This window comes from Adelges cooleyi, unplaced genomic scaffold, assembly GCF_023614345.1.
Source record: "Adelges cooleyi isolate 19-005CV unplaced genomic scaffold, UGA_ACOO_1.1 ACOO_flye_CR_arks_rails_tigmint_CR_PRNA_13, whole genome shotgun sequence".
NCBI classification, from domain to species: domain Eukaryota; kingdom Metazoa; phylum Arthropoda; class Insecta; order Hemiptera; family Adelgidae; genus Adelges; species Adelges cooleyi.
In genome coordinates this window covers 18,658-45,144 of record NW_026095784.1, presented here as the reverse complement: position 1 = coordinate 45,144, position 26,487 = coordinate 18,658, and the positions used below count along the sequence as shown (strand labels likewise).

Genomic DNA, 26,487 nt, shown 5'->3' with positions numbered 1-26,487 from the left:
ACTGAAACACAAGTCCAAATCGATAGGAAGACTCGGTTTAAAAACACAAAAGCCTAAAATATAAGTTAGACACATCATCGAAGGCGATATTTTCTTTACAAATCCATAGGCATTGGGATTGTATTGTTTATCGAATGCTTGATGACTTGGCGTCAACTCGAAAACCCGACTTTTCTTCAGTAGAAAAACACTTGTGTGATTTGATGTACGTTTCCATTTCCACTGTTTACACATACTAAAATGTATTAACCGTTAGCTTACAATTTTTTTTACACGTTCAAAATACTGTAAACATTATTTAGATACCCGTGTTGAGCTTGCGACATAATAATGTGCACCTAATGTCGACAAATGCAGGGCCTTTAAAATATCATGACATAGTTTTTATCATACAATGATAGGATTTAGGGAGGGGAGATTTTAAAATCTCTTGTAGCAACCTATATATTAATTTAGGTATGTATGTTAAAGTATATTTGTTAGTAAAATATAGTTTGAAGTTAGATGAATTAGTTTATTTATTTAAATGAAGGTAATAGGTTTTGGTTAACCGTCTGTTTTTTTTTAAATCTCTGATAGCTTCGTTTTTATTAACTGTTTAATTTTCTCTTTTTATTTACTTTAATACAAAATTGTTTAACTAAAGTATAAAAAAAACGAAGATCGACATCGTATAATGTATTTTTTTTATTGCACCAAAATGTTAAAATAAAACTAAAGAGTTTTTTTCTTTAGATGTGCAACTTTTTAGTCAATCGTAAAAAATCTTATACATGGTGATCATTTGAACGTGAACCACTCAATATCTTTTTTTTTTACTTTTATTTTTCTAATTGATCTCAGTTTTCGACTATTTTTTTATGCTGTTACCTCATCTCAGATAGATAATATAAATATCGACTTTAGATTTTCAAATGGGACGACATGTTTTTTTTTATTATGATTTAAAGCTAAAAAGATTTAAATAATAATACTTTTCGGCATGGCACATTCTTAAGAACAAGCATTTGTTTAATACTAGAAAATAGAAAAGGTCTTAAAAAAAAAAAATTGTACTTCGGTATTTTCTTATTAAAATAATGAGAACATTCAATTAAGAATTACTATATTGGTTATATTATAATTAGTACATTGTTAAATATTTTTGTTGATAACTAAAGAATTGATTAATTTTATATAATTGATACATTTTGATTATCGCCTTAGCGTTCTTCTCAAAATAGCGTCATAGGGGTGACCGTCTTAATTACATTTCCATTGCCTGCCTCATGCAGAGCTTTTCCCTGACTGAAAAATCAATTACAGAACATAAATTTGAAATCGTCACATGGTTGTCAATTTAAAATATGTAGCATTAATTTTTGTAACCCGGATTGTTTCGAATATTGTCTTTGGTCTCTTCAACATTCATTTCCCTAAGAAATTGTCTTATCTCTCTAGTCGCCGTCTACAGCTTAACAACACACCTTTCTCTGCCCTTCTTTGTGTTACCCATTATTTTATCTCACCTAACTCTTCCTAGGTGACATCGCTAAAGACCTGGCTGGCCTATCTAATTCAATAGTCAATTCTCTTTTTAATGTTTTTTGTTCTGCCCAATTCCCTAATTCCTTATACATTTATACCGATGGCTATGTTTCCGCTTTAATTCAGCAGATTTTGACTTTTTTATTTCACCTTGAAAACAACAGTGAACAGTATGCAAAATGTTATAAAAGCAAATAGTAGTACATCCACTTGAACCGAACAAAAAAATTATTTTTTATATTTTCGTATTTAACGCATTTGTACAAACAAGATCTACTGCAACAACGACACCAAAACACAAAAACAATTTCGTTTTACCGGCAAATGAATAGATTTTCAATTCAAACCTACGCGTCGATAAAATGTCTGTTTAAAATTTTACTTTATAATGGAAATTGAGAAAAATTTACAAAAATAACAGCTATTGTACTAAGAGAGCAAAAATTATTCATTTTGATTAGGAAAACAGCTGATGCATAAGCGTAGAGAAAGTAGTGAAATTTAGAATTTTGGATTTAATGCTAATTACATGTGATTAGCTCTTCAAAAAAGTATTTTAAAAAAATGAACAAAACAAAATTTTGGGTAGGGAAAAATATAGTTTTCTCTCTGGAGAAGTTGAGAACAATTTTAAATACTCAAAAAACGGTAGCAATCCTGTTAAATGATGCCCATTTAGTGTCACTTACTGACAAATAATATGTTCTTATACTGCTTGAACTAACCAAAAGGGATGGGATAAATATTTAGCATGAATGTACAACATGACTTTTTAATTCACATACATAATGATGGTTGGAATTCAAATTTCTTGTTACACAGGATATGGTTTACAGAAAAGATGAGCGACTATTAATTATCCAAATATTTATATTAACTTAAAAATATTCCATAAGAGATGGAATGTACTCTGTTAGTCTTAAAATATAATTTTTTGCGCTACAATTTAAATTACTCAAGTAAAAAATGATTGGACCCAAAATATAATAATTATCAAAATCGTTTTAACGTTGGAGCCTTCAAATAATTTAACTAGGTCGATGATAAAATATGTTGTTTTTGTTTTCGAATAATTTCTTTTTTAGGACATTGGTGTATGACTGTAACTGTTTGAACAAGCATACAAAACAATAAATCAAAACAAGTATTCTTCTTATTTTAAATAAATAATACAACTTAAAACATGTTTTCAATAAGTTTTCCCGTTTAAGAAAGTGAATATACAATTATTTAGAAAAGTAATGATAAAGGTTTTAAATGTTGAATGTAAAAATAATTATAGTTATATTATTTATGACCGGATGTAGACAATTTTAGTTGTTTTAAGACCAATTGTAGGAATTTGGATAAAAATAAAATACAATACAATACAAATAATATATGTATTCATGATAATTTATGTTTTTTTTTTAAATATTATATAAATAATAATATACTATAAATATATTTACAATTTTCTCATTTCTGTAAATTCTACCCAAAGGTTTACAACACATTTGTGTCTATATCGAATATGTTTAACATAATTATACTCCAAGGTCTTTTATATACTAACGCATTTAATAGTGCGAAAAATCTGAGTACATCTACCATTAAAAAGCTTTTTCATGTGTATTATTATGACTCATATATTTTTTCATACCGATACGAATTTAAGGTAAATAAAACCCCCAAAAAAAATATTACTAACCGTGTGTTGTTTACGCATTTATAGTGTACCACGAAAATTCAGAGCATAAAATAAAACCTTACATATTATGGTTTGGAAACCCAAATTTGGGCCTCAAAGAGCAATGCAGTGATCACAGACATGGATATGATTTGGGTTACATTTGTTACATTTTTGTTTTGAATGTATTCACTTTTTGTTATCTCTGGTGAAACCAGTTGACATTGACTATTTAATAAAAAAATTTCAATTAAACAACTTTTAGTCGTTAGATAAAACCACTCTTCTATGTTGGAATCTATAATGCAAGAGTGACTAAAGAATTGAATGGTTCATTTATGGTTATATATCAACGAAAAACAAGTGAATGCTCCCAGTTTGTTAGTTGTACATTCACTGATTGCATACTTAACATACTACAATACATTTAAATGACAATTACACTTGAGGCTTTACACATTAAAGGAATTGCTTCCACAAAGAGTTGAACAAAAGTAAAAAAGAAAGCAGATTTTAAACATTATGTTATCTTTATAAATTGGTCACAAATATAAAATAGGTTCTCTCTATATAAATGTATTGTTATAATAACCCATATAACGTTGTATAATGAAATATTTTCAGTGTCTATTTACTCATTCACACATAGCAACCTGGAAATTGACTACGGTTTAGTGTAATTTTCCCCTTTTTTGGGGGGGTTTTCCTTAATATAAAAAAAGTTTGATCACAGTTTTTCTTTGAGAAAATTGTATATGTTATAGTACCATTCTAGATAATATACCTTAGGTCTAATTTCCCCGACCTAAATCCCTAAAATTTTGCTTAGAAATAAATTCTAGTTTTTCTATTGGAAACGGTTTAAATTCCACACAAATTTGGAATTAGTTTGTCTTGGTAGTTGTTAAATCTTAAAATTGCGCCAACCAAATTTTTTAAAACTTTCAGCCTTTTTCCCAGGAGTAGGGAGGGTTGTTGAAATTTCGGGGTTTTCCTTGTGCAATTTTATTGATGAACATTTTTATACAGAAAATGCTAAGGTTATAAGAAATCGAAAAACATACACTTGTGCACACATGAGAATGTTTTAGTCATTATTTTTGCCATCGATAAATTTTCATACATTTTAAGCAGAAAAATACGTCGATCGAACGATAAAAACAAAATATAAAATTGTGACAATTTTGATCTGATATTCCATTACATAAAAAAAGGAAATGTAGATAATACATTTTACAATTTGCACGCCAGGAACTAAAAGAACTTTTTAGACCCTTAGGAAAAGTTTTTTGCCTTTCCGGTCGTTATTTTGCTAAATTCGTTTTTTATGACTACATTTTGCACATCGACAAAGAAAACAAAATGATAAATCGTTGTAAAGCAAACACCCAAAATTAATACACGTGTACCTTCGAGTATATTACAAAAACATGTTATTCTACTATTTTCGATAAATCAAAATACACTAGAAAATTGATTGATTCATTAAGGACAGCACACTAGTTTTCTCTTAAAATAATAGCATTTTTGTAGCTTTTATAATAATTGGAGACACTTAAGTTGGTGTTATTTTACAATATTATAAAACTATTACTAAACATTTACCTTTTTTATTTTTTTTTCACATGTCAGTATTTTTACAGAAGCGTAGTTCTGGCAGAAAAAATAATATTCCACTCCACCCTTCCTCCCGTCTTAAATTTTAATGATTATTAACTCCCAAAGTAATTAGCCAAAACTGGTTATCGACCGGTATACTATTCAGAAAATAATTCTCAGTTTAAACAGTAAATTAAATATGTACACAAGTTATTATTTAAGTTTTTAAAAGTTGATAGGCTTATGGAAAATAATTTAAAAAAAGGTTAATGTTTAGTATTTTTATAATACTGTAAAATATGATAACCAAAAATGTTTTCAAAAAAGATACACTACAAAATTGCAATTATTCTAAAGCGTACTCATTCCATCTTTAAGCCATGTCGAAAACATTCGGTTTGAGTTCAGTAAAAGTTTTGGGATCAATTTTAAAAATACCCATTGCTGCTTCGTGTTTCGCCAAATTTGAAAATATTTAAAACGGCAGAGACCATAAAAAATTAGGGGTTCCGTTTTAGGCCAATACGAACCAAAAGGTCATTAATGATAAGACCATTGCATAGGTGTATAAATTATTTTAATAATTGTTGGAGAATGAGGATTTTGTATAATTTTGCACATTAGCGCATGTATTTCAAAAGTTACACCGAGTTCAAAAGTAAATAAAGATTTATATGTACGGTTTTCTATGGAAGTATTATTTATCGAATTCTCACCTAAGCATTAACTCGAAAACACAATTTTTTTACTATAGAAAAACACTTGGGTTGTTCGATGTGCGTTCCCATTTCCACTGTTTACATAAATTGAAATACCTATACGAATCGTCAAATTCATAGTCTTAAGAAATTCATGGCCAACCCGACTTATTGACGATTTTCTAAAATAATAAAAAAAAAAAAATAATTTACGTGAATTGTTTTTGTTTCTTTTTTTGCAATACAATGTTATTTTAAGGTCGTTGTAATTTTTCCCTCTTCGGTAAAATGATTTTAGGGAGGGTTGATTTTACAATATCTTACAGCAACTTGTATGAATAATAAATTTAGACATTTATGTTAATCTAGTTTTTGTTTTTTAGTAAAATAGAATTTGATTGGACTTTGAAGTTTATTATATAATTTAAAAGAGCCGTAGTCTTTTAATAAGTTGGATTATTAAATATTTTAATTTTTATAATGCATAAATAGTCGCGTTTGCATTAATCGAAGTAATTGTTCAGACTTAAACGGCAAAACAGTACACTAATCTGCCATAGTCTACTATGCAAGGTTCCACTCTAAACTCAATGATCATTCGAACCGACTCGTTTATAACCTCTCTACTAGTAAACACAATATTATGATACCCACCGTTGGGTCCTAAACTAACCTAACACGGGTCGATGTTACCAACCGACAGTTATTAGCGTCTGTTCGCTTCTCACATCTGGTACACCATGATTGTAAATGGTCCAGTACTAAAAAAGTTACAGTGTATACAGATAAAAAAAAAAAGCCCACATCACAGTAAAACCATAAAAAAAAGGCTTCAAAAGTGGTCAAATTATATGTTTTTGGGGTCGGTGGTTACGAATTTATTTTCAACTAGAGCTTCGCTCTAGCTGGGGGCTCCGCCCCCAGGCCCCCGAGTCGGGCGGGTAGGTCACAGATTCCCGGTACTGTACCCGGCTACGCCGGGCACGCTCACGTCCCCTCGCTGCAAAGTATTTTCGGGGAGGTCACAGATTCCGAGGGGGGTGCCCGGCTGCGCCGGCCACGGTATGTGGAAGTCAGTGCACAGCGGTTCCTAGGGGGGTGCCCGGCTGCGCCGGCCACGGTGTCGAGCCATCGCAATACGTCTTAAAGGAATGACGTCATAATTCATGGTACCTATAGGCTGTATCTAGTAATCAGAATTCATACCTAGTTATGGACAAATATTTTGCAAGCTAAGTACTGATTAAGTGTAGAGTAAGTCTAGCTATGTATCTGTAATTTTTTTAAATTTTAAATTGAAAAGAATAGTCTAGAAGTTAGACGGTTAATAAATATCAAGTGTCCGGTGTTGCTTACTTGGGTTGTTACCACTTTTACCAATTTTTATGAACTACCAATGTCCAGTTCCTTATCAGCAGGCGGAATTCGTATTGAAAACTAATAAGGACGGCAGGTCTCCGAGTGTTTTAGCATTCGCTCGCTCGGCGCCGTCGCTTCGCTCCGCCAACTAAAAATATCCTAGGTTTGTAGGCTACAGTCTATGAGGAGGTAACAGGTTTAAAATTAAGTTTAAATTAAAATTTTAAAAAGTTAAAGAGGCTTGATAAGAAACTGGCCATTGGGAAAAAGTGTATAATGGAAATTGTCTTTGGTAAAAGTTGTTATATTATAGACCACGTCATCAATATAGGCCGGCGTCATCCCGCTTAATTTTATGAGTTGAAAACAGATAAAAATGTCTAGAGGACAGTCAGCTAAATGTCTGTTAAGGTTTGCCTTTGTGAAACAAAATTTGTTTAAACGTAGTATGTTATATGTCTGTACACAGCGGTTCCGAGGGGGGTGCCCGGCTACGCCGGCCACGGTGTCGAGTCAGCTCACTACGTTTTAAAGTATACCGCTATAATTCATCGTACCTTTATCCAGTAATCATAGTTCATACTTAGTTTCGAAAAAGTGTTTTGCAAGCTAAGTACCGGTTAACTGTAGTGCAAGTCTAGCTATCTGTCAGATCAGAAACGTCCTACTACTAAAGCGAGTGTGCTACTTGCTTAAAGGACAATTTTTTTTTTTTTTTAATTTGAATTGTTTGAGGTGTTGTTTACTTCACGGGCTTAGTAATAGCTATGGTTCAAAATAGAAAAAAATGTTTAGAGGTCAGTCTGTATAGGTCTGATATGGTGTTCCTATGTGCAACAAAACTTTTTCAAACGTATACGTTATATGTCTAGATATTGGTTGAATTAAAATCCTTATTTGTTCAGAAATCACCGTCTATGCCATTATTTGGTAATGACGTACTGTACGTTTAGAATGTAACCAACAGCATAATGCATTAAATATGTATATTAAAGGTCTGGTGGTTTACCAGAAGTTCATAAGTGTTTAAGAATTCAAGAGTAAATCACATGAATGAAATGTCTAGTTTATATTAAAACTTAAAAGGGAAAGAAGTGAAGAGTGATAAATACATTATTATTGATCGACTATTTGGCAGAGCTTATAAAAATGTCCAAAGAGAGGTTAAATGAAATGTCTCGATGCAAATCTTTTAGTTTTTGGATCTGGACCTTTAATGCTAAAGGTACTTTGATACTTAAGGTCTGACGTTTGTTGGTTATTAGAAGTTTAAAAGTGTGGAAGAATGATATGTTTGTGTGACGGTTACTTGGGAACTCAAGAGTACAAAACATGAATGAAATGTCTGAAATAATTTGTAGCAAATATTTTTGATTATTCGAGTGTCCGGCGGTGATTATAAAAACGGTCAGAGTACAAAATGATAATAATAATAATATTCAGTGCATAAAATACCTAAATTATTTGATACTTATCCAGACATATTTTATACATAATAGATAAATTGATATATACATTAATACTTTTTTAAGTAAACCATGAAAGGTATAAATCCATATGTTGATATATTTTTAGATGGCTAACCAACAATTCATCCTACTAAATGATAATAATAAAAAATTTTAAAATAATTTTATTTTTTATTATGTAGTATCAATTTAAAAAAATATAGCAAAATCTATAGATTTACTATACTTTTTTAGGGTGGAGCGAATACTTATATTATACTTCTATAAATAATAAAATAGTAAATTAAATGTCGATTTTCAATAAAAATTTTAACCCTTTGAAGCACAGCATTTTTATCTCCGATTTTCTCTGAACATGATTATGAAGGTGGTAATAAATATATACCACTGCGCGAGAGTAGGCTATTTTTTGAAAAAGTGGTATATTACTTATACCACCATGCTTCAAAATGTTAAAATGCAATAAAATGATTTGAAATTAATATTTTATTTTTATGTTTTAATTATGCCCTATGTCTGAAATCACACCACAAAAAAAAACATAATAGTCAATATTAATAAGTATCTAATTTAGTTCAAGCTATATCAATAGCAGCTCAAAAAAAAAAAAAAAATATATATATACATACATATAATATAAAAAATTAACATTAAATAGTTAGTAAAAATAAATGTTCAGACAATTTTTTTGATTTTTGATTACTACTCACAAAAACGGTCTAAGAACACAAAATGTTGAACGCTAAAATAATCTAAAGACAACTGTTTTAAGAATTTATTAAGATGATATAGGGACTTTTGCTGATGCTTTTAAAAAACATACCTATAATTTTTTATAATAAGACTGTGTAAAAATGCATTTATTCGTTGGTTAAATAAGTATTATAAAGCCAGGGAGTAAAAACCGGAATGATTACAATAGCATAAGATGTTGCTATGTATAATGTGATTAAAATAAATTAGATCATGTAGTACAGTTATTTCTTATTAGAGCGGAATGAACACATAGATATTTTATGTCAATAATGTATATAAATTTTAAGCACACAAAAGTAGCCCCAGGTGTATAAAACTAAAAATCGATTGTTTTTAGATCTGAACAATTTTTATTCAGTGCATCAAATATACTATTATTATTATTTAAAAAAATATTTTTCATTATATATATATATTATTATTTTAACAACAATAAACTTTTTTTTAGTTAATCCATGTATTATGTTATTTTTAGATAGGTAAATAAATGTTTTTCTACTAAATAATTTACAATAATACTTCCTAAAAAAAAAATTATCTGGAAAGTGAAATCAGATACATGATTTAAAAAAATAAAGTTATATGTTTGTCAATTTCAAAGAATACAAACTATATTTTCAACTTTAATGACAATTATTAGATTTTTCTTAGCTTGAATTGTTGATTTCCACATAGCTTACCTACGATGTCTGAATTTTCCAAAGTTAAAATATTAAAACCACAAATTAAGTCAAAACACAAATTTTAAAAACCCTAAACGGTTAGTGATAGTACTCGATAGTGATCATACATATTTATATAGGTAAATCATCCTACTAAATGAAATAATTAAAATGTATTCAAATAATGCCAATTTAACGTAAAATAATATATCATTAAAAAAAAATATAAAAAAAAACTAAAATAATTTGTATTCTATGTAGTGATCATAATTGTACAGCTTTAACAAAAAAATGTGAAATAATTAATGTTTTAATTATTTGTACATCAGTATCGTATGTGTGTGCACGTTTAGAAACTAAAGCGTTAAGAGAAGTCGGTTAAGACACTGTATAATGAAAAAAAAACTGTCAATTTAAATTAGGGTTGAGTATAGAGATTAGATAGGCACTAATTATTAAAAAATACTTCATAAATAACAAAAAATCAACTTCTACGGTGTAAGTTCTCTGTTGGCCGCAGGCAAATTAATCGGTGACGGCATAGGATAACAGTCTGTAACCGATGGTAACAATAATAACTACTTATTGTATTAATTAAAGACAGAGTAGATAGAAGTAGCAATCAATCTTCTAAACGGACACGCGTCGGTTATGATTTCACTATAGTATTGGCCTAAAACAAATAATTTACATATATATAAAATAAGTCAGTAAGTTATTTAATTGAAAATAAATAGTAGATATATATGTCAACAAATTTTTCAACAAAAAATATGAAATGTATCGTTATCACCACGCACAGCGGTTTGAAAAAGATAAGAATTTTGTATATCTAATTAATTTGATAATTTGGTTTAAGCGAAATGTAATATACTACTATACTATATATTATTATATATATTCTAAATCTAAAAAACGTACCGACATCCAACGACGCATATTAAAAGGTAATGTTTGCACACCGGGAAACACGTCGATTTCTCTTGAACGAAAACCGTGAGCGAATTACGGACAAATATGTAATTAATAATAACTATTATACGATTTACATATAATTGTATGTGTATAATATAACAAACTACAAAGACAAAAATTCACCAAAAAAAACAAAACACGCCGTTCGCCGTTTTTAATTTTTATTATTATATATATGATAACGTTTGACACACCGGGAAACACTATTGAATAAAAAAACCACGTATGACAATGAACAACAGTGTAATTAATAATAATAATAATAATTTTACGTTTAATTTAAGGAAAGTACAAACTCGGCAATAAAAACAACACACGCCGTCACCGTTATTATTTGATACGATAACGTCGTGACATGATAAAAACGCGCGCCAACGCCACTCGCTGCCCAAGCCGCCTTTATGCTTGTCTATGAGCCAGATGTATTATACGAATCCCATGGAAGAGACGATTAGGCGACTGGCGGGACGTCGGCTATTTGAATTGATATTTTATTACTTATGATTTCCCTCAGCCAAAAAAAAACTTAAGTAAAAAAAAAAAAAATTAAATTCGTGTAAACTTAAAGTCAAAAGTGGTACTTGAGCACAAAACTTAATAGTATCATTCTTCATAGATATACATAAAATTGTTATAATGATTCGATACATTTTTTTTAAGATTTTAGGTTTTTTGTTAAAATGTACGCAATCTGCGATAAACACAGTTTTCCGGAATATAAAGGAAAACTGTAGTACCGAATTTTTTTTCCGTTTAATATGTTATGGATACATTTGAGTTCGAACTACTGGTAACAAATAATGTCGAGTAAAAGGCAACTATAAACTTTGAAGACTTCCTTGAATGGATTATAATAAGCTATTAAAGAGGATGATTTAAAGATATAAACCTATATTCAAAACCACTTATTATCGAATTCGTGTACAGATAAAAAGCAACAAATGAGTTTATAATCATGAGTAAAACAGTTTATTATAACATACATAAAATTTGATAATTTGGATACAAGTGAGGTTTGCAATAATAATTTAAATATAATAACAATAGTTCTTTATAATTTTGAATAAGTTAACTATAAGGTTAGTGATCTAAATTATAATAACTGAAAAGCAAGTGAAATCTTTTTACTATATTAATGATGTGTTTCTGATACGTCAACCCCAAAGACACTGACTACGTTTTTGCTTTTGTCTATACCAGTTAGATGACACTTATCATCAACAACTTCAGCTTCTACTATAAACTCATTTGGGTGTAATATACTTCTGTACACACCCTTCAAACGGCACATCAGTTTAGAATTTTTATAATCTTGACAGTCTGGATCTTTAAAAATAAAAAAGGTATAATTAAAAATTTTCCAATTTTTAACTGATTAGTCTTATATGCTGATAAAAATAGCTCTACGCGCTACTCTACCGCACTCCACCTCCCATCATAACATTTAACCTTTAGTAACTTAAAAAGTTATTATCCAAATCTGGTTATCGACCAGCAAAATATTCTTAATTAACTGGCTTTATTGAAAGTAAAATAGTTAAGTGCAATAAAAAACGTGGGTCTTATATCGCTAATGATTATAAATTAATAAAAAAAAAAATCTTAAATATATTCACTAGTACACAAGTTATTTAATTTATCGAATCAATGTGGGACACCCTGCATACATATATACGTAAACATAAATTAAACTATTGCAAATTGATATAATACTTACTTATTACAAGATTGAGATATATATTTATAGCTTCACTAGTTAGGCTTATTCTCTCTTGTTCAAGTTCTAAAAAGCCAGTCGATTCAAATGTATCTGTATAATTTAATAAAAAACCGTGTGTTACAAAAATAATATATAATTTCTCATGTTTTTAATGCAGTATAATTAAGCTGTTGTTCAAATGTTCTTATGATGAACTAGTTGTAAGTAATTTTCCTATAATTATGTATTAATTAAACAAGTATAAGCCTTGTAAATATTCACTACTTTACCAAGCCATAGTTTTTTAAATAATATTACAGCTTGTTTCACATATGCCGTTGAACAATTTCTTTTTCTTTTTACAATTAAAAAAATATAACTTAAGAATAATATTCTGCATTGTCGCTAAACAAAGATATATCACTGACTAATTTTCATATATCAACGCTACATTTTTTTATCACAATTAATACGGTTTGAAAAGATTTATTTTTATGTTTTATATATAATTGTAATAACTACCCGTCGAATCACTTTTGAAACTCAAATTTTTCATGAAAGATCGTACTACACCTAGTAAAAACAAATTATGAGTTTAGCTACAAAAAAGTTTCAAATAATAAAATTAGCATAAATAAAAATAAAATATTTAACTTAATAACTGTGGTTATTTAATAATAATAGGTGGACACCATCTTATTATGTTACAAGCAAACGGATAGCAGTAAGGAAATACCTAATGATTGTTTTTGTTAAAATTTACTTTCTGCTATTGGACGGTGTATATAAGGCTTGACTGACAATCAAAACTCATAACGCTAACGTGGTAGTAATGTCAAAAAAATTTGAACAAATTTTTCAAAATACAAGAAAAACTCAAAATATATTGGTAATGAAATATGAGATGAATAATTAAAACGTAACAAACTATTCATCTATTATAAGCAATTCTATCTATATATTTTGCTTAGGAATAAAGTTATGGAGAACCTATAAACCTACTGATACATATTTGGCTATCATATCTCAGATTAAAAAATAGTATTTTACCTAGTAACAAATAACGCACAATCATTTAGTTACAATTAAAAAACTTAGGGTTATATTTTGTGGTTAACGTAATTACCTTTTTCAGAACTAGAGACACCTGTAACAAAAATATTAAATAATAGTACAGTAAATGAAAACCATTTTATGTTTTATCTATAACAGTACCTAAAACCACATTTATTCAGACTAGTTATTAGGCGTTTGAATAATGATTATACTTCGAACAATCATCAAAAGTTTTAATCAAAAAACATACAGCTTTAAGATTTAAGATAACTCAAATCAAATTTTCATCTATTTTGCTTAGAAATAAATGACTATCATTTTTGAAATTGTATATTTACAAAATGTTTATATTTACGTATCGAGTCGGTTGTTTCTTTTTGCAACTCTTTCTGGGAATCTATGCAATCCAAAATTTAAAAAAAATTATCTATTAATTTTTACAACACTTTTGTACATCGTTTTTTAAGATAAAAATACATCTGAATTTATATAAATTATGCATGCATGTCTATGTAAAGATTCTGAATTTAAAATGTATAAGACATATTATAAAATAGTCTATACAAATTTGAAATTAGTTTATCACTGACTAATTTTCATATATCAACGCTACATTTTTTTATCACAATTAATACGGTTTGAAAAGATTTATTTTTATGTTTTATATATAATTGTAATAACTACCCGTCGAATCACTTTTGAAACTCAAATTTTTCATGAAAGATCGTACTACACCTAGTAAAAACAAATTATGAGTTTAGCTACAAAAAAGTTTCAAATAATAAAATTAGCATAAATAAAAATAAAATATTTAACTTAATAACTGTGGTTATTTAATAATAATAGGTGGACACCATCTTAATATGTTACAAGCAAACGGATAGCAGCAAGGAAATACCTAATGATTGTTTTTGTTAAAATTTACTTTCTGCTATTGGACGGTGTATATAAGGCTTTACTGACAGTCAAACCTCAAAACGCTAACACGGTAGTAATTCCAAAAATATTTAAATAAAGTTTTCGAAAAACAAATATTATATTGGTATTATTAAATATTATATTATATTGGTAATGAAATATGATATGAATAATTAAAACGTAACAAACTATTGATACATATTTGGCTAACATATCTCAGATAAAGAATAGTATTTTACCTAGTAACAAATAACGCACAATCATTTAGTTACAATTAAAAAACTTAGGGTTATATTTTGTGGTTAACGTAATTACCTTTTTCAGAACTAGAGACACCTGTAACAAAAATATTAAATAATAGTACAGTAAATGAAAACCATTTTATGTTTTATCTATAACAGTACCTAAAACTACATTTATTCAGACTAGTTATTAGGCATTTGAATAATGATTATACTTCGAACAATCATCAAAAGTTTTAATCAAAAAACATACAGCTTTAAGATTTAAGATAACTCAAATCAAATTTTCATCTATTTTGCTTAGAAATAAATGACTATCATTTTTGAAATTGTATATTTACAAAATGTTTATAATTACGTATTGAGGTGGTTGTTTCTTTTTGCAACTCTTTCTGGGAATCTATGCAATCCAAAATTTAAAAAAAAATTATGTATTAATTTTTACAACACTTTTGTACATCGTTTCTTAAGATAAAAATACATCTGAATTTATATAAATTATGCATGCAAGTCTATGTAAAGATTCTGAATTTAAAATGTATAAGAAATATTATAAAATAGTCTATACAAATTTGAAATTAGTTTATCACAGACTAATTTTCATATATCAACGCTACATTTTTTTATCACAATTAATACGGTTTGAAAAGATTTATTTTTATGTTTTACATATAATTATAATAACTACCCGTCGAATCACTTTTGGAACTCAAATTTCTCATCAAAGATCGTACTACACCTAGTAAAAAGAAATTATGAGTTTAGCTACAAAAAAGTTTCAAATAATAAAATTAGCATAAATAAAAATAAAATATTTAACTTAATAACTGTGGTTATTTAATCATAATAGGTGGACACCATCTTAATATGTTACAAGCAAACGGATAGCAGCAAGGAAATACCTAACGATTGTTTTTGTTAAAATTTACTTTCTGCTATTGGACGGTGTATATAAGACTTGACTGACGGTCAAAACTCATAACGCTAACGTGGTAGTAATGTCAAAAAGATTTAAATAAAGTTTTCAAAAAACAAGAAAAACAAATATTATATAGGTATTATTAAATATTATATTATATTGGTAATGAAATATGATATGAATAGTTAAAACGTAACAAACTATTCATCTATTATAGGCAATTCTATCTATATATTTTGCTCAGGAATGAAGTTATGGAGGACCTATTGATACATATTAGGCTAACATATCTCAGATTAAGAATAGTATTTTACCTAGTAACAAATAACGCACAATCATTTAGTTACAATAAAACAACTTAGGGTTATATTTTGTGGTTAACGTAATTACCTTTTTCAGAACTAGAGACACCTGTAACAAAAATATTAAATAATAGCACAGTAAATGAAAATCATTTTATGTTTTATCTATAACAGTATCTAAAACTACATTTATTCAGACTAGTTATTAGGCATTTGAATAATGATTATACTTCGAACAATCATCAAACTTCTAGTAAAAAAACATATAGCTTTAAGATATAAGAACTCAAATCAAATTTTCAGCTGTTTTGCTTGGAAATAAACGACTATCATTTTTGAAATTGTGTATTGACAAATTATTATAATTACCTAATAAGGTGGTTATTTTTTTTTGCAACTCTTTCTGGGAATCTATGCATTCTAAAATTAAAACAAAAAAAAAAAATTTATTAATTTTTACAACATCTTTTCTTATGATAGAAATACATCTGAATTTATAAAAATTATGCATGCAGTTCTATGTAAAGATTCTAAATTAAAAATGTATAAGAGTAATTACGCTGCAGTATTTCTTCGTGGTTCTCATTACTTTCATCGATTGCCTTTGCTGAAATTTTAACGAGAAAAATGTATACTTGAAATTTTATACTTAATATTAAGCAACTACGTGCAGACACGTACATTTGTTTGAGAAAAATTATTACCTGGTGCAACAAACATACACGACAGTTTCACTAAAATTTGAATAACATAAATGTATATAAGATATGTACCTTACTTAACACTTTCAAATATTGTAATAATTATAATTACCCATCGGTGTAGTTCCACCAACAATTTTTCTAATTACCGGTAACAAAGGACCTAGAATAAGAAAATAATGAGTTGAGGTAACAAATAAATTCAAATAATAAGTGTATGTACCATCACGATTTTTTATCTGCTTCATTTGACTATCTGTAATAAAAAAAAAATTAAATAAATATATGCAAATATTTAAAATTAAAGTTAAATTTGTATGATAAAAAAAATTACTGACTTGTGTAGAAAAGCTCCTTTTTATATTCAACTGCGAAAAAATTAATCATTAGATTTTTGATTACCTCTAGTAGGTAGTGTAAAAAATAAAATAAACAATAATTACTTTTTTTATCTGCTAAGACATTTACAACAACAAGTAATATTAAAACACAAAATCGTCTCATTTTTATCTGCAAAAAATTATTTTTCGTTTTAAAATGATATCTTCTAAATCACTTAACCGATATCTTGATGTAGCTAATCTGTAGACAAGAAATCGCACTTGATAGTTACTTCCTAGAAAATATGGTCAAAATAAAATAAATTATACCATACAAATTTAGAATTATTTTGATTATTTTTAAAAAAAATGTATAGAGATCCATAGTTTAAGGTTTGAGTGTTTTCTTGATTTTAAAGGAGAAGGGGTGAACTTATTTAATTTTGTTTTAAAAAATTAATAAAAACATCGTTGAAAAAAAAAATCTTCTCAGCTGCGCATCAATGTTAAAATCAAATTATGCTTAGTGTTATTTTACATGAAATTTTTTTTGAAACACTGTTTTTTTTAGAAAGTATCAAATCTAAAGAATATTTTATACCAATTGACCATTATTTAGACTATTTTTAAAATAATGATGTTTATAGAGCGCTAATAAAATTACAAAATAAAATGTAAAATTTTCGTAAAATCTAATATTATTATTAAAAAAAAAAAATTATTTTATAAAGGTTTGCTTATTGTTCCTTATTTTAAGTTGAAACATGTACACATTTTTAAAAACAATTTTTTAATATCGAATGAAACTTAAATATTGTGTCAACATTTTAGGTTATGTTTCTGATCTATAAATTATATACTACACTAATAAAATGGTGTACTACTAAAATTTCAATAATATATTATTATTATTATAATAATTATTGAAATAATTATTTATAGAGCGTTAATCAAATTACAAAACAAAGTGTATGATATATTATATTTTATAAACTTTTTTTTTTAAAGGTTTGTCTATTGTAATTTATTTCAAATTGAATCGTATACACATTTTTTTAAGAAAAATTTTTTCCTGATTTTGAATGGAACTTTTTAAATATCGGGCCAAATGAGGCAAATTTTAGGTTCGATTTCTGATCAATACAAAACGGTGTACAATTTCTGTACTATATTATTAATGAAATTAGCCTAGTGGTTAAATGTTTATCGCAAATCTAAACACGAAAATAAAAAAAATAGTAAATAAAAAAAACTTAATAAAAATGCGTTAATTACTTACTAGTTCTGGAATTCTGGTAGAACTCTTGTGAACTGGTATGTTAAAACAACCGTTTAAAAGTGATTCGTTTTGTGGCTTTTTCCCGAAACAGTAAAATCGGTATGGATTTTGCAACACGCAAGTATATCTCATGTATACAGGTGTAAAGAAATGTTTAGGCTATTGCTTTTATTTTTCTACACAGCACTGTGTGCTATTACTCATATGTTGTTCACGTCGATACGAAACTTAAAAAATAAATTATGATTGTTGTTTGTTTTACACATAGACATAATACTTCAACGGTTTTTCATATCGATACGAATTTAAAGTAAATAAGACCCCAAAAAAATATGTTTGCTAGATTTGTGTTTTTTACACGCTTTATCGGTTGTTGTAATATACTAACGTATTTCATAGGAATAAAATTCAAAGTATAAAATAAAATTTGGGCCTCTGGTTAAATTTTTCAACTGTTGCGTGCCTAACACACGAACGCCGTTATACGAAATTTAGAGTAAATTAATATTACTCAGGTTAGACCTTTTTCACTGTTAAACCTAACATTGAAAAAGGGTCCGGCTCCAGACCCTCTCCCAAAAAATTCAGCCTAACAAAGTAGTGATATCTACATTGTGGCCAAGTCTGCTTTTGCGTTAGTTCATAACTTCACTTCACTACTACTTTCATGAGCAACACATGCTTTTTTATTTATTTTGCTTAACACTTGGTCAGTTACTGAATGAGGAATAAAACAGACTTGACCGCAATGTAGATTCCAGGACTTTGATTGGCTGGCTTTTTTGGGAGCGAATCTGAACCTTTTTTTCTTTTCTTCAGAGTTGTCCACGTAACTCCTAAGTGAATACATTTGATGCTTAATGCTTCATTCAGAAACTGACCAAGGGTTAGGTTAAATTTTTTTTTGCTTCAGACAATTGTTATTGTAAAAATGTTCCACTCTGGTTCTTCTTTACAGTTGACATGCATGTACTTGTTTTGCCTATTTAGTGTGACGTTACCAGAAGTCGTTTCTTCTTACCATTATCGAGAATATTTTTTTTATTTCTATGTTCTACAAAGAGCTTAACATTTTTTTTCTCCACAAGAATTTAATGTACAGATAATGTACCTAACCAAAAATTTTAAAAATGTAAAAGTTTAGTGAATCAAAATAGTTTTATTTATTTACAAATATTTAAGTATTGTATTATAAAATTATAATACAATTTTTTTATTTTAGTACAGAATGGAATTTACTTTCATACGTTAAACGTCTTGTTTTTATAAATTCACTACAAAGCATACGTTTTTCGATTCTTGTTATACAGGGTGATTCATATTTTGAAAATGTTTATCCCCATTCCTTATAAGCCAAAACGGGAGATTTTTTGTTTTTTTTTTTTAAATGGCAACATGTTTAACAATGTTTTTCATTACATAAATCTGTAGACAAAAAATAAAAAAATATTTTAGCGTTTGAATTTTTAATTATTTGTTCATTGTTGTTGACTTCATAAAGATTTGATTTTTTTATTTATTTAAATTGAATGGGAAAAACAAGTTCTACATATTGCCTAAACATCTTATTTTACAGAAGAATGTAATGTACAAATGAAGAATAACAGAAAATACAAAAAATGTAGAAGTCTATTGAATGGAAATAGTTATTTTATTTAAAAACAGAAAAACTTGTAGACACTTTTCGAGGTACTTTCTTTTGTATGTCGTGAGTTTACGAATCGGTGTTTCTGCAAAATAACATTGCTTGACACAATGATGAATCAGCCAGTCCCCTCGGGCATTCAGTAGGTGCAAGTGTTTTATATACACTGTACATATAATATTACATACCAATAGTAATGGTAACTAATCCATTTGTTTACAATAAATTACACGTTTAATTGATATTCGAAATAAAACAGAATAAACACGGCCAGAAGGCTGTACTCGATTATTAAGAAGTTCAACAATAGTTATGGTAGGTGACCAAGACTTTTCTGACGGTTAGTTATAGTAATGGAATAAAACCTATTATAGTCATTGGTGTGTATTAGACTTTAAGCGCCGAACATCATCGCCGCTGTGTATGTTTTCAACGTAATAGGAACTTTGAGCGGTTCGTTAAGAATTCAGCGTACAAGTAATTATTTAACTTTTGCTGCACATAGTTTAAATTCGATTTGTGTTGAATATTTTATGATGTTACACGTCAGCTGACTCGGTAGTACTCATGTTCAAAGTACCGAAAATTAAGTGGCATGAAGTGCGCACAAAAGTTGATTGCATATTCTACGCCCCGACGAGATCAGTGTATACCGTACGCGAATAACGCTACCAAGTTATTTAATTATAAATTTCACGGTAGACATCCATAATGGATGTCTAAAATACGTTTTGGAAAATATGTTCAACGTTTAAAATTTGTATTCGCGCAGCGTGTAAACGCAAATACATCCTTGATTAAAAATTCTTTTTGAACTTATTACATTTGGCGGAGCTTTTCATTTTTTCGTTGCCTTAACGGGACATTCCGAGTTTTTCGACTTTTTAGAAATTAAGTTGAGCACTAAGTGTAAATAATAATACTAAATATCATGTTTTAACATGAATACATTTGAATCGTGTGAAATGTACCATTAGACATATTCGTGATGATTCATATGTTTCTTCTTGAAGAAGTTAGGTTAGGTTAAACTCTACTTTGACTAATTAAAATCTAGCGGTATAATTTAAATTGAACATTTTTAATTAGTTTATTTTTTAAGTCTACACTTTTTAACCATTGAATATTTTTAATTGGAGTTTGCTTAAGGCGCTGTTGGTGCGCGAAACGAATTATCTTAAAGATAATACCTACTCGTGCATACATTTACTTATACAAATTAGTTTTATCTATAAGTTATAACGCGCCATTATATGACATCTCGAGTTTATTAAGTATAATATCAGAGAATACTTAAAATAATGAAGTTGTTTGCTTTTTATCGGCCTCGGGGATCCAATTAAGCGTGTCTGACAACTGAACACTAAATAAATGTACACTGTACAATCACCATAGTAATTGTGGCTCGTGTAACTCTTAATCAGTTTGGAAAATACACAACCGAAAACCACCCTAAATTACAATATGCTCGCAGCGGCCAGCTTACCTATATTTCATTGTAAACATGCTTAAACATCTGGATTAATTACCTTATAAATGAAGAAGGGATTCCGAGAAAATATCGTTAAATTACATTTTATTGGAGATCCGAAAACGCAGTGCTTTTGTACAAATATACCGAGCCGGATTCTCCTAACTGATAACGACTGTCGGATGTATACTCATTTGAACTTCTTGGGGTCGGTCTATTCGGAGAGAGATAGTCCTTGGTAATCTATATATGCGTTTACAAAATACAACATCTCTAACAATAACGGTCTGAAACAAAAGGCGTGTAGACAGACTAACGCAATAATTGTATTGACACTATCTTGTGCTGGTTTCGTTCCCGTCTGCTGTCAACCGAAATCCCATTGGAAACTCGTGTACAACTATAGCTGTGGTTTGCTGAAATAGTTTTACCGTATCGTTAGAGGACAAAAACATTTTAATCAAATTTAGACAAACACATAATTATGCATCCAACGCTTGTACGAGAAAACTATCCATTAAGCTGTGCATTTTTAGTTAATAGGTAAATGGTAAATGGTTTTTTTCGGGCAAGTATTTTGTAAGACAATAAAACTCTAAACACTTGTCAACAACAACACATCGCCCATAGCAGTGAGCATGTTATTGACCTAAATTTGCTACGAATAAAATATAATGTCGAATAAATGTCTGAACCGTGAAGACTGGTGGTTGAGACATAAGGCTTAAATGGATTATAATAAGCCAATAAATAAGAAGATTGAAAGAAATAAAACTATTTTCAAAAACACTAAATCTGATCCACTCCGCAAAAGGCGAAATAAATGCTTGCAAATTATTTAGGAAGGGTTAATGGTATTTTATATACGGACTGTTTAAAACGTCCCGAAAGGCCTAACTTATAACTTAGACATGTTTTCAATGCTTTTATTTTTTTTTACCTTTGACGTTCGGAGTTAACTCACAAACAAGATTACACCACCCCACACTGTTTATATTTTTATATCTATACCATATAGAAATTTAAAAGGGTAGAATACATGGGTAACAAAAACAGATTGGAAATCATCCCGATTTTGGAGAATTTATAACTTTACAATAAGATTTAAAACTAAAATTAAAAATGTACTACAAACTAAGCATCGAACGAGTATTGAAAAAATGTCGAACGGTTATAGAAAATACACAGGTGTGGAGGCCTCTTAATAAAGTCAAGGTGAATTTTCTTCGGTTACTTTCAACACGGTCTATGTATTAATTCTGATAGCTTAAGAACTCAAAGTAAATTTAAAATGAAAAGTAAAAAACTAATACCATATTTCCCTTGAAGGAAACACATTGGAACATGAATATGTCTTGTGGCCTTTCCTTTCTTGAAACTAACGATATTCACTTACTACTACTACTTACAACTACTACTCACTTACAAAAAACCTATATACCTTGACAATCAGTGTAAACGGACTATGCCTATATGGTTATCATAAACAGCACAGTGAGCATGTGATTGTCTATGACGTGGTTTGTACAAGCTATAATGTGTGCTTGATTACTCCAGAGAATGTACAATGGAGTGCAGAATGACCTAAATTTGGTATAAATAAATAATGTCGAGTAAATGGCAACTATAAACTATGAAGACTGCCTTGAATGGATTATAATAAGCCAATAAATAATAAGAAGATTGAAAGAAATAAAACTATTTTCAAAAACACTTCGAATCGAATCTGTGTACAAGTAAAAAGTAACAAATGAGTTTATAATCTCAAGTAAAACACGTTTATTATAAGGTACATTACATTCGATATTTTGGATACAATTGCGGTTTGGAACAATTATTTAAAAATTGTTATTATTATTCTTTATTTTAAAGGTCCCACACCATGCTAGAGAGTGTAGCCACCTCGTTGTTTATATTGGTTAGATGACACGAATGACCAATAACTACAGCTTCTTTTATATATGATTTTGGATCATTTTGACTTCTGATCAGTGCTTTTAACCGACACATCATGCGATTTGCGATATAGTCTTGGTTTCCAGCTTGAAAAATAAAAAAGGTTTATTTAAAAATTTGTCAAACTTACCTTACAAGTTACTACAATAATTTATTGTGTAATACATAACTAAGACACGAACACCCTGTGTATCATAATTTATTATCCATGAAAATTTTATAAAATACACCTTAAAAAAGAAAACCGTAATTTGTTTTATAGTTAAACTTATTAAAAACTTTATATTAAAAAAAACATTGTAAATAGAAACTAAAATTTTGCTAAAAACTACCCAAATTATATATATATATTATATTATAATTGTCTTGATTATATTTCTAACATGTATAAAAATAATAATTTAATATAATCATTATATATCTAGGAAAATAATTTAAGCATAAAAAAAATATGAAATGAAATAAAATGGTTTAAGTATGCTTCTAATGAATGGCCTCCCTAAAACATTACTATTACTTTGGACAGGTTACAATAAAATGTTTATTTTTTTTTGTGGTTTAAAGAACGATCATTCATATATAAATAATATAACATAATATAAATTAAACTAGTACAATTGGATATAATATTTACATGGTACATTGTTGAGTAATTTTATAATAGCAGCTTGAATACATTTTTATTCTTGCTTCCAAAAGTTTTGACAACTCACAGGTTTCAAAATCTATACAAATTAATAAATAACCGTCAAATATATTGTACAAAAAAAAAATGAATTCCTCGTGCCATTATTGAAAAACATAACAACATTTTATAATAATTCTTTTTACAATTTAAAAACTTCTTCTTAAGCCTTTTTGGTATTGTCCTTAAGCGATGGTGTATCACTAATAAATTTGCATAGCGGTAAATCGGTATGCTGCAATTTTTTTTTATATAATTATAATAATTACCTATTCGTTTACATGGACAACCAACTTTTCTCAATGCAAAACACGCTACACCTAGTATAAACAAATTATGAGTTCAACTATAAAACAGTTTCCAAATAATAAAATTAGCATAAATAAAAATGAAATATGTAACTTAATAACCGTCGTTATTATCTTAAAATGTAGCCAGCAATCGGATAGCAGCAAGTAAATAACGATGGTTTTTATTAAATTTACTTTCTGCTAATCGACGGTGTATGCATTTGACTTGACTAACGGTCAAAACTCAAAACACTAACACGGTAGCCAAGTCAAAAAGGTTTGAAAAATATTTTCAAAAACCGAGAAAAACGTTCAAAATATATTTGAATAAATTAGTAATAATATTATTTAAATAGTTAAAACATAATAAAATAATCATTTGCTATTAGCAATTTTGACCTATAATCTCTTTTCACACATATTATTTGACTAATATATTACTTTTGTCAGGAACACCTGTAACAAAAATATTAAATAATTACCTATACAGTAAATAAAAACTAGTTTTAAAATTTATCTGTATTACTATCTAAACTGAGTTTACTTAGACTAATTATTAGGCATTTGAATAATGATTATACTTCGAACAGTCATCAAACTTTTAGAAAAATAACATATAGCTTTAAGACACTAAACTCAAATTGAAATTCATAGATTTTTATTAAAAATAAATTACTAGCATTTTTAAAGTTGTGTATTTATAAATTTTAGTAATTACGTAAGACAGTGGATATTTCTTTTTGCAAGTCAGTCTGGTAATTTATGCATTCTAAAATTGAAACGAAAATATACATATTTTCTTAAGATAAATATTTAAGTACATAATAAATCTGGATTTATATAAATTATGCATGTATGTCTATGTAAAGTATTCTAAATATAAAATATGTTAGAGTAATTACCCAGTAGTTTTTCTTCGCTGTTTTCAATGGTTTCATCGAGTGCCATTTCTGAAATTAAAACGAGAACATTTTAAATATGAAATCAAACAACTTTGTGCAAAAACATGTGAAAAATATTACCTGGTGCAACCAACATAAAAACAATTGTTTCTAAAATTTACATTACGTAAATGGGATTAGTTAATGATATTGGATTTAGTTTTTTATTATATTATAATAAAACTATATAAAATTACCCATAGATTTCGTTCCACTAACAAGTGATTTAATTACCTTATGCATCTTTACTAGAATAAACAAATATTGGGTCAAGAAAATAATGAGTTATAATAATAAGTGATCACCTTTAAATTAGTTAAATAGTTACTGTCTATATCTAGGTACGCCCTATGTAAACTACAGAAACTGCTGCATGAAGTGTATAAATATAAATTATTTGATTATTATTTATAAAGTATTTACAAAGTGACTAAAACGCTTATACTATACATTTTGTGCACAGATTACAGAAACTATAATATTGAATTTATTAATCAACCGATACTTAGGAAAACTTGACAAAACATTAATTATTATATGTCAGTTAAATAATTTAAGATATATATTTATTATTACCTCCTGCCCTCTTGATTTGTCTATCTGTAGTGAATAAATTAAAATTAGTGTATGCAACTAAAGTTAAATTTGTATGATAAAAAAAAAATACTAACTTGTGTAGGCAACCTCCTTTTTGTAGTCAGCTGTAAAAAAGTTAAATTATTGTATTTTTTTTATATTTTTTAATTTCTTCTAGTAGGCAAGTGTGAAAATAAAATACATAATAATTACTTATGTCAACTGCTAAAACAGTAATAACGGCGAATGATATAAAAAAACAAAAATGTTTCATTTTTGTCTGCAAAAAATAATAAACATATAATAAATATATAATAAAGCCTTGTGCATTCGACATAGTTGTCAATTAATTATTGGCTCTTAAACTGTCTTTTATGTTCTTCTAACACGTCATGATTCTGAAGAAATATATGTTAAGTTAGGAAAAACCCTAAAATAGGATTTTCAATAAAAAAAAATTATATATATATATTGTTCCATCAAATTTTTATACTTATGGGGTAATTTCACCACTAGGATCAACAACTATTAATCTATTTTTTTTTTTTTTTAGTATTTTTAGGGTCTTAAATAAAGGTATTATGCTATAATATTCGAAAGATATTTATTATTTCAGGTTTTTTTTTATCTTGGTTAAATTTGATGTTTTTTCCAACAATAACATTAATTTCCTCAGAATCTTGACTTCCTAGAACAATTATTTTGAAGACAGATTTGGATTCCTCGCTAACAAATGTATCTAATAAAGGTTGGTTTCATCCTTTGGACAAAAC

General features: G+C 28.0%; 2 protein-coding genes across 14 annotated transcripts; both read right to left on the bottom strand.

Annotated features, from left to right (window-relative positions):
* Nucleotides 1-11,660: 11,660 nt before the first annotated feature.
* LOC126847900 (uncharacterized) lies at nt 11,661-18,297 on the bottom strand. 13 transcript variants are annotated; one of them, XM_050588314.1, is made up of 18 exons: nt 18,151-18,297; nt 16,995-17,061; nt 16,890-16,919; nt 16,775-16,807; nt 16,664-16,714; nt 16,555-16,584; nt 16,410-16,457; nt 16,220-16,270; nt 15,939-15,959; nt 15,318-15,368; nt 14,988-15,029; nt 14,703-14,723; nt 14,154-14,204; nt 13,825-13,866; nt 13,540-13,560; nt 12,936-12,986; nt 12,432-12,524; nt 11,661-12,040 (listed from the first exon to the last, which is right to left on the bottom strand). In XM_050588314.1, exons 1-18 carry the CDS (start codon nt 18,280-18,282, stop codon nt 11,847-11,849), a joined length of 1,029 nt encoding a protein of 342 aa, XP_050444271.1. In that variant the 5' UTR covers nt 18,283-18,297; the 3' UTR covers nt 11,661-11,846. The 13 variants fall into 13 exon arrangements, with proteins under 13 accessions (XP_050444271.1, XP_050444282.1, XP_050444283.1 ...); XM_050588325.1 differs by having other exon boundaries at nt 16,995-17,167; nt 18,151-18,243; XM_050588326.1 differs by having other exon boundaries at nt 16,995-17,133; nt 18,151-18,239.
* Nucleotides 18,298-18,790: 493 nt separating this feature from the next.
* Nucleotides 18,791-25,145, bottom strand: LOC126847920 (uncharacterized). The gene is made up of 6 exons (XM_050588364.1): nt 25,100-25,145; nt 24,916-24,966; nt 24,639-24,653; nt 24,177-24,227; nt 23,857-23,947; nt 18,791-18,986 (listed from the first exon to the last, which is right to left on the bottom strand). Exons 1-6 carry the CDS (start codon nt 25,143-25,145, stop codon nt 18,791-18,793), a joined length of 450 nt encoding a protein of 149 aa, XP_050444321.1.
* Between the last annotated feature and the right edge of the window lie 1,342 nt (nt 25,146-26,487).